The sequence below is a fragment of the Cryptotermes secundus genome, unplaced genomic scaffold (genome assembly GCF_002891405.2).
Source record: "Cryptotermes secundus unplaced genomic scaffold, Csec_1.0 scaffold1997, whole genome shotgun sequence".
Classification (NCBI taxonomy): domain Eukaryota; kingdom Metazoa; phylum Arthropoda; class Insecta; order Blattodea; family Kalotermitidae; genus Cryptotermes; species Cryptotermes secundus.
In genome coordinates, this window is record NW_019734995.1 from 1,224 (window position 1) to 11,288 (window position 10,065).

The following is a 10,065-nucleotide window of genomic DNA, read 5'->3' on the forward strand; positions in this document are numbered from 1 at the left end:
TCCATAGTTTTCTTTTGACCCAAAGAATATTTCCCAAAACTTCCCCCTTCCAAAGGAGCTGTTGCAAGAGTTAAATGACCTCTATAACCTCCTCCTATCCATTCTTTATGAAGAGCCCAATAATTTTAGCTCTTCATTTTAAATTAAAACATTTTTAATTCTGGTGTCTTCCAAAATTAAATTCCTCATTATATGCCTTTTTCTGCTTCTCTCAATGTTTGTCAAAGACATTCTGCACATTACTTGCAGTCAGCTTCTTTCTCCCTATTCTTCAGTGATTTACCTTTGTATCACTTTCATATATCCTTCTCATCTTCTTTCCCTTACTTTCAGACCTCCAGTCCCTCATACTAATCCCTTTAACTCTGAACTTCCTGTTGCATTTTGCTACCTTGCTCTCCATTTTGCTCTTGCAATTTGTTTCCCTTTCCAAACATACCAATCACTTTTCATTTCTCATTCCAATCACCTTCACCATTCTTACTGTAATTTCAGAGTTTAGTATCTACCTTACAAACACTTGTGCAGCAAGACTCACACCACAATTCACTTCCCCTCACCATCTGCTGATTACTACTGGCGATATTCATTTCAATATCCCATATTAATGACTTGCAACCATGAATCACTAATTCTGTCTACACATTCATATTATGTCTCTACTAACTTTAGCTAAGCAACTTGTATGATACTGGAGGATAAATATAGAAGGATAAGAGACCCATACAGAACACAGTGGCGATTGCTAAGAATAGGCATCCACAAACAAAAAAAAATCACATTCAAAGAGAAGACTCTTGTATTGCTTACAAACACTGCACAAACAAATTAATCCAGCACTTTATACATGTCACAGTTCAATACAATACATGACTGCCATCAAACATTCAAACAGAATGCTTCTACACAAGCCTTCCAGACCTCGGTTCAAGATCCACACAGATCAAGAACCTCACACACAACATGGCAACATTCCTGAAAACTAACCAGGCCTTCAACAGGATGGCCTGCTGAAAAGTAACACTTCTTTTCTTTTTCCAAACAGATTCATTGAATTACATCTTCATACTACTGCCTCTAGACATCCCTCAATTACAGCTGTATACAGAGATGTGAGTGCAATATAGTCTGTCCAGTGATCTACATCCTCACTGTGCAAATCTTTCCACTCGTCAACATTCACTGGCGATCACCACCACCATCTTTGGCATCATCCCCTCCACCATGACTTCCACCACCTCCATCACCACACCCACCACTATCACATGATTAAGAGATATCCTTCTATCTACAATATGCAGACATCTGATTTACCGCATATTTCGAAATACCCCAGCACTCATAAAATTCTCTTGACTGTTGGTGATCATATTCACAATTGTGTTCAAATAGAACAGAGACATAACAATACACCATTATAAAAAAATATACATATCTTAATGGAAAATACTGATAGCCCATGTCCTCAGAAACTGCGTTCACACCATTACAATAAATATTACATGATACTATCAACATTTACAGAAACTGGTAACATACACAATCCATATGCTCTGGCACTGAGGCAGCAAGTAGAACAGAAATTCATGCAATCAGTGAACTCTCCTGGCCTTAACACAAATCAATTCAATATCTAATATGCGGGACATTCTTTTCATAACTGACAAATTGACAGTGATTTTGAGAATGTTCCATTATGTCATTTGGAGACATATTTCTGTCTAGAAGATTAACAGTTCACTTCCTGCTACAGTTACATGCACAAGCATCACTAATTTCTGGTACTCTCTCATCAAAAGCATGCTCCAACTCCTTCCTATGAATATGTGAATTCTTCCTAACTTTTCTATTTTCCGGTTTAACTCAATATGTTTCCTTTTCTACATCTTGTAAAAGCTATGGCTGTCTCAACCCCCTGCACATTCTGCCTCACTTCGATTACATTTGCAGTTGAGTTCATTGGTCCAATAGCATAGTTGGAAGACAGAACATTATAGGTCACACCTAAAAATAAAAATAACATATATTTTGTTAATTCTCTCTTAATTGTTTCTTACATGTGTAATGCTTATAATGTTCACTATCTTTCATTAACCACAGTCACATATACAATTACTGGACTCTTTCTACTAACATCAATAAAATGATTACATCTTGCAATCAGATTCACACTACCTGATGTACTTTTGACCACTGACTGGTTCCCGACTGTCTGAGCTCTCGTCCAACGGATCTGCAGTCCTCTCCACATCTGAAAATAAACCTGCTTTCTACCTTCAGACCATACATTTATAAAGCTATAATTAGTTGTGTACAATACACATTAATACTAGAAATACTGACAAATACATTTGCTATCAGTGTTAGGTGTACAGCTTTTAAGTACCACAATTTTGAAGGAAATCACATTTAAATCATTTAATCCATGTACTTCATGGTATTCAGGATGTACTGGCTTACCAATGGGAGCAAGATTTCTCTTCACTTCGTTGACGTCTTTATGAATGTGGAAAACAACCATCCAAGACATCCATGTTTCACTTCTAGGATACAAAGTTTTCACACATGTACAGTGCTTGTAACCACAAATATATACTGTCACGTGTAATTGGTAACTGGACTCGCTGACCACTCACAGATCTTAACTACAAGTAACTATAGTGCTATTGCTAATTCACACAATCTACAATTTACTACGGCATAAACCAAGTCTTCTCAGTCTGCTGTGTCTTCACTGGTTGTTCCCTGGTAGTGGCTTTCAACAGCAGATGTTCCCCTTACTGTGTGTTCATGAACTATCCCCATGCCTCAGCTACCAGCTTCTAGCAACAACCCCTCATTAACGATTAAACCTCAGCAGTTCTGACTGCTCACCAACTAACACATTTCACTCCACTACACTGCATCAACTGAACTCAGTTGTGTGATATAGCCATGGAGCGGGCCACATAGAAAAACTCTGCTTCCAACATTAATTCCAATGTTGAGAGCGGGCTGCTGCCTCACAACGGCTGCTGTATTGATGTTTTTCAGTCATTGCCTAGCAACAGTCTACATGCTACCTGCAGGCACACTTCAGTATCTCATCCTAAAACCAAGATTTTCTGTATGGCAGGGTTTAGAATACTGACCTTACAGAATTAATCAACTGAGAGTCTGTATGATGGACCCTGACTTGCCAGGCACTACTGCATGGGGAAGGCACTCATGATGGCTCAGAAGCCAAAAACTTTATGATAAACTAATAAACTACAGAATAATTGCTGGTGGTATTTAATTCTATTTAAGAATTAAATTAAAACTGACCATTTAAGGTATGGGAACACTTTTCTAACGCCTTAAGAAATTTTGCAGGACACAAGATATGAATGAATATTATGAAGATTAAATGTTTATAAATGAATTTTGATATGTAACAAACACCCTGATGAAATTCAGCTGTCTAAGCAAACACAAAATACTTTGCATATTACAGATTTTTCCATGCAAAAATAGCTAATCTGTCTAATATGTCTCCCACTGAACTCACCACTCACAAAATTAATTATGTTTCTCACACACATATCACTGTCAATCCAATTATTTTCATTTCTACACATCTGAGAACAAGATTTCTGATTATATGCACAGTTCAGGACACGACTGTCAAGTATTTGTTGCAGTGCAAAATATAGGGAGTAAGAAAGCTGCACACTTATGGACCGCTGAGGTCTAAGTGCAAGGGCCGAGTAGGCCTACCCCTTCATACATACATACATACAAGCTGCACACTTCATCACACTACACATGGCTAGTTCCACCAACTCTTGTGTACATTTACACGGAGCATATTACATGCCATTAACTCCGACATTTCGAAAAAAGCTCTTTACAAGCTGAGATTGAGGTCACCTGGATTTTAAGAGTGTACTCTTGTCAAAAGGAAAGGCATTTTGGAGGAATGTGTGACCTCTGTTTTCTGGGAAGGAAGAACTCCTTAGAATATCTTCACACATCTTGTGTAATGTACTTCAAAGCATCTGTCTGTTACAGTTTTTACTTGACGTCTTACAGGAGCACAGTGCCTTTCCTCAATCTGTTTTACACATGACACAGGTCTCACAATTTTCTTCCTGTCACTAATATGAGGCTCTTCATTCAGCCACTTGATGGCCTGCCTCAGTTAACCTTTGCCATTTTTCCAACAGCAGTCTTTCTTTTGAGCACTGGGGATTTTACATCACTCTTCTTAAACCTAACTTAAAAGTCTCTTACTGCAACATTCCTGGAGCAGCAGTTCAAAGCTTGAACTCTCTTCCGGAACCACACCCTTTCCTGCATCACCTCTTCACTGTCCTCTTAAACAGATATGCGTGAGTATAATAGTCACTGCTGTAGACCCTTCCAGCATGTTAGCGTAATCAGAGATCTTTGGCTTCACTATTGCTGGTTTGTTCAGATATTTAGAGGGTACTTATCCCACTTCACTCCTGCTTTTTGTGTGAAAAATACTGAGAACTGCATCAAAATGTTGGTCCTGCCATGCTACAGCAAATTTCTCATTGTCTTTGAATGAAATCACATCCCATTCCGCCTTTTTCATCAGCTCCCTTTTCGATGTTCAGGCATCTAAGTAGCTCATGAGCTAACAGGAGACCCCTAGCACCTGGTGCTGTCAACACATCTGGAAGGTTGAATGGCGTGGCCTTCGACGAGAGCTCAATCCCACTCCTTCACTGTTCCTGTAATCTCACACTTCCAATAGGATATAGCAAATAGCACTGCAGACCAATGGTTACAGTTAAACGATTTCTTATAATATGAAGAATCCTGGGTGTTAAAGTAACAGTGTCTACTTTCATCTTGCAGATTTCTGGTGCAATTGATCTTGTGCTGCTAAGGGTATATTCAAACAATGAGACTTCATAACAAACAAAAAACAAGTAATGTTACATGTGACCTAATAGCAATATATGTTGGGTAAATTTTACACATTTCAGAACCTAAAGCACAATAATTGCAAAGCATTATTTTAAATTTGATGTAGCAATTAATTCGGTGTTTCCATGCATTAACCTTTTAATTCACATTATACGTTGTCAGAAAAAAAACTGTTTTTACAAAGATACATGTTTATTGTACATATTCATTCATTCATATAATTCATATAATGCAGGTATTTCAAATTCTCATAGCTCAGAACAATGTCTTGTTGAATATTTGGACCAAAACTACTTTCTGCACAATATAAAACTTTACTCACCACATTTCTGCCCCTTTTTCTGATTCATGTGTAAACCTACAAACCCACACAATAGCACTGCTGCTGTATGGCATATCAGGATATAAACGCAACAAGTTTAACACCAAGGCAGAGCTATGTGCAATACGATCATCATTTGAGCAATTTAAGTAACAGATCCCAATGAGCCTTGTGTTTATCCCGTTGGTGCTTCACATTTATTTCTCCCAATCTTTACTTTTGAAACCAAGTTCTCTTGAGTGGCCCTTAGAGAACTGGTATGTGTGGGCATAATTTTGTAAGATCATATAACAGAAAATTGCTTCCTTATCATTAGACAATTCTGGTGAGTGTTCAGATAATTGTGAAGAATCCTTCTTCATATCTGGAATGCAATTCCAGTAAGCATTTTGCAGTGTGAACAACAGAAAGACACATTTTCCAAGCTCATTCCTTGACAATTCAAAGTCTCTGTCATGACATCAGATTATCTCTTGTCATTCCTAAACTTACAGATATATCCTGAGACATTCTTGTAACATGGAAAGGTTTCCACGTGCACACTGTATCCAATGGTTTGTAACAGCCTTCTAGAACATGCATTGCTTATAAACAAGCAAGTCTTCTACCTAAAACATTGTACACTATCTGATGTGGAATCTCTGAATCCTTGTTTCCAACACTGTATTAGCTAGACTGGGAGAAATGAAGGCTCGCAAATACAGTTGTTGCCCATTAGAATAAGAGGGCATAAAAATAATAATGGATTAAAAGCAAAGTCTTGATCTCAGAATCGCTAGATCTTTTACTTGTTTTACTTACCACATTGTATAAAGCCCGATGTGATATCTATCGAATTCATGTTCAAAATATTGTATTAATATAACTGGAAGGAATGAAGGAAGGAAGGAAGGCTCATCCACACTGATGTTGCCTTTTAAGAATAAAGAGGTCACACCAATCATAATGACAACTTACAATTCCTTATACATAAACTACATACATCATTGTACTCCAATGTGCATTACCTGACGTGAAATCTCCGAATTCATGCTTCCAACAGTGTGTAACTTCAGTGGGAGAAATGAAGGGTCATCAACACTGATGTTCCCTGTAAGAATGAAAGGTCACACCAATCATGAGAACAACATACAATGGCTTGTTCTACATACAGCATTGTACACTACCAGATGCAAAATCTCCTAATTCATGCTTCCAACAATGTGTCAACTTTACTGGGAGAAATGAGAACTCATCAACACTGATGTTCCCTGTAAGAATATAAGGTCACATCAGACATAATGACAACTTACAATGACTTGAACTACATACAACACTACATTACCTGATGGAAATTCTCCGAATTCATGCTTCCAACAATGTGTTAACCTGGCTGGGAGAAATGAGAACTCATCAACACTGATGTTCCCTGTAAGAATATAAGGTCACACCAGTCATAATGACAACTTATAATGGCTTGTTCTACATACAGCATTGTACATTACCTGATGTGAAATCTCCAAATTCATGCTTCCAACAATGTGTCAACCTTACTGGGAGAAATGAGAACTCATCAACACTGATGTTCCCTGTAAGAATATAAGGTCACATCAGTCATAAAGACAACTTATAATGGCTTGTTCTACATACAGCATTGTACATTACCTGATGTGAAATCTCCAAATTCATGCTTCCAACAATGTGTCAACCTTACTGGGAGAAATGAGAACTCATCAACACTGATGTTCCCTGTAAGAATATAAGGTCACATCAGACATAATGACAACTTACAATGACTTGAACTACATACAACACTACATTACCTGATGGAAATTCTCCGAATTCATGCTTCCAACAATGTGTCAACCTTACTGGGAGAAATGAGAACTCATCAACACTGATGTTCCCTGTAAGAATATAAGGTCACATCAGACATAATGACAACTTACAATGACTTGAACTACATACAACACTACATTACCTGATGGAAATTCTCCGAAATCATGCTTCCAACAATGTGTCAACCTTACTGGGAGAAATGAGAACTCATCAACACTGATGTCCCCTGTAAGAGTATAAGGTCACATCAGTCATAATGACAACTTACATTGACTTGAACTGCATACAACACTGTACATTACCTGATGGAAATTCTCTAAAGTCATGCTTCCAACAATGTGTTAACCTGAGTGAGAGAAATGAAGGGTCATCAACACTGATGTTCCCTGTAAGAACAAGAGATGACATCAGTCATAATGTCAGCATACAGTGTCTTGTTATACATACATCATTGTGTTGCCTCTAACAGAAATAGATCATACCAACATTAATAACTCCTTATAAAGGACATATGTAATTGACCACTGTACACTCCCTGATATGAAATCTCTAATTTCTTGGTTTCAACATAGGAATATACTGAATAGCTGCAATTCAGTTTTGTACTAATCTTTTCATGCAAATAAGTTGTACCTACATTCCTGAAAGCTTATAGTGATTTTTTTCAACTGATCACACTGTACACTACCTGAATAAAACATTTACAAATGCTTTTTTTCATATATATTTTATCCTGTGTAGCAGCAATGAAGACTCATTAACACAGTTTTTCCCTGTAAAATAAAAAGTGGTATCAGCTTTATGACAGCTCATAAGGACGGACGCCTTATCAGACCTCACTGTACGCTACCTGATATTAAAACTCTGATTTCAGGTTTCCAAAATACTAAAATACTGAGTGGCATCAATTAAGTCTCATAAACAGCATTGCTACCAGCAAATAATAAGTGATAACATTAATGACAATTCATAAAGAAGACTTGTTCATCTCACCACACTGTACAGTACGTGATGTGAAATCTGTGACTTATGTTTCCATCATTGCATTAACCTGAAAAGCAGCAATTAAGACTCAACATAGTTGTTCCCTGTAAAATAAGACATGTTATCATCATTAATGACAGCTCATAAAGATGGATTCCTTCAGTTGACAATAGTGTACAGTAGCTGATGTGGCATCTCTGAAATCATGTTTCCAATATGGTTTTAACCAGATTTGTTGCACCCTTTGCTCATCAACACTGTTCTTGCCTGAATGAATAAGAGGTCATAACATTAATCCTAACTTAAAAAGGACTTGTTCAACTTACCACATTGTATACTACCTGAAGTGACATCTGTGAAATCACGTTTCAATCGTAGGACTAATTTGACCAGAAGCAATCGAAGCTCATCAACACAGTTTTCCATCGCAAATAAGTATTGGTACCGACATTAATGAGAGCTCACAGAAAAGGATGTCTCCAGTACATCCCAATTTACACTACATAATCTGAAGTCTCTTAGTTTCTGTTTTATCATAGTCTTAGCCTGACTGGGGGCAGTGACAACTCATCAACATGGATGTTTGCTGGGGCATAAGAGGTAGTAAGAAAGTAAAGGTGTCCCCTGTGCTTAAATAAACACTATGCCATGATGACGTATGAGGGAGTGGATACATGGATCCACAGTGCAGTCGGTATAGTGACTGGCTATAGGCTGGATGACCCGAGTGGTTGGGAATTTGAGTCCTGATAAGGTCAAGAATTTTCTCCTCTCCATGTCACCCACACTGGCTCTGAGGGTCACCCAGCCTCCTATTCAGTGGGTACAGGGGGGTCTTTCGCCAGTGGTAAAGTGGCATGGGCAAGAAGCTGAGCACTCATCTTCAGCTAGTGATATTTCGATAGGAAAACCAAAGGAAAGAGACCACTAGGAAGACTTGGGTTTATATGGAATGATAATATTAAAATGTATATTGAGTAAATGAGATGAAAAGTTACTGGTATAATACACCTGGCTCCAGATTGGGACTACTGGAGGGGGTAATGAACTGTGTGGTTCTGAAATGTGCTGCAGTTTGTGTAGCTGAGCTAAATTATTGGCCTATCACGGAAGATTCAGCTTTACGGCTTCAATTCAGAAGCCCATTTCTTTCAGCTTGAAACTGAGTGCTAGATTTATTTAGACCTACACCCCAGACATTTCTTCTACAGGTCTATTACACAATACCGCTATTAATGATAAAATGTTTCCATATAACACTTCAAATAAGGGACCTTTCTAAAGTCCTTGGTTCGAAACTTGCGGTGCCATACATGAAAGCAAGTCTCATAAATCCACGATTCCCTGAGTTACACTTGCACACTGGAACAATCTAGAAGAAAACCTGTATCCGCAGATGAGCCGTAACTGAACAAAGCGAAACCTGACATCCGCGTAGGGCCCGTGTGGGCAGACTATATGCCATAATTATGTAGAACACATCCTCTAAACTATCTTTAAGTAATTTTCTTATAAATATTTTCTTCAATACTTTCCGTTATCCTTATTTTATGTATTATATAGGATAATCCAATGTGGGGAAAAGAGGAATGCATGTAAGACATTGGTGGGAAAGCCAGAAGGAAAGAGACCACTGGGAAGACCAAGGCGTAGGTGGGTGGACAATATTAAAATGGATCTTAGAGAGAGAGGATTGGATGGTATAGATTTGATTGATCTGGCTCAGGATAGGGACCATTGAAGGGCTTCTGTGAACACGATTTTGACCTTCGGGTTTCATAAAATGCTGAGAAATTCTTCAGTAGCTGCAGATTTGGCTTCTCAAGAAGGGCTCAGCTCCATAAGCAAGTAATAGGATAATCCAAATTATAGTTGTAGTCTAACACAATGCAATTGGTTTTTAATTCAATGTCCAAGCGAATAAAATAATCTTGTTTGCACAATTTTTTTCTTCCCCCCCCCCTTTTTTTTTGTACAGGAATATGAAACTTCCTCCATGTGAATAATATTCATCAAATGAG

At 37.9% G+C, this 10,065-nt stretch overlaps 1 protein-coding gene across 5 annotated transcripts; it reads right to left on the minus strand.

Annotated features, from left to right (window-relative positions):
- Nucleotides 1–822: 822 nt before the first annotated feature.
- On the minus strand, nt 823–9,201 carry LOC111869200. Of its 5 annotated transcripts, none has more exons than XM_033753324.1 (9): nt 8,054–9,201; nt 7,749–7,833; nt 7,363–7,446; nt 7,203–7,286; nt 6,887–6,970; nt 6,727–6,810; nt 6,250–6,332; nt 2,176–2,251; nt 823–2,004 (listed from the first exon to the last, which is right to left on the minus strand). In XM_033753324.1, exons 2-9 carry the CDS (start codon nt 7,759–7,761, stop codon nt 1,859–1,861), a joined length of 654 nt encoding a protein of 217 aa, XP_033609215.1. In that variant the 5' UTR covers nt 7,762–7,833; nt 8,054–9,201; the 3' UTR covers nt 823–1,858. The 5 variants fall into 5 exon arrangements, with proteins under 5 accessions (XP_033609215.1, XP_033609216.1, XP_033609217.1 ...); XM_033753325.1 differs by having other exon boundaries at nt 7,911–9,201; XM_033753326.1 differs by lacking the exon at nt 7,203–7,286 and having other exon boundaries at nt 7,749–9,201.
- Nucleotides 9,202–10,065: the final 864 nt, after the last annotated feature.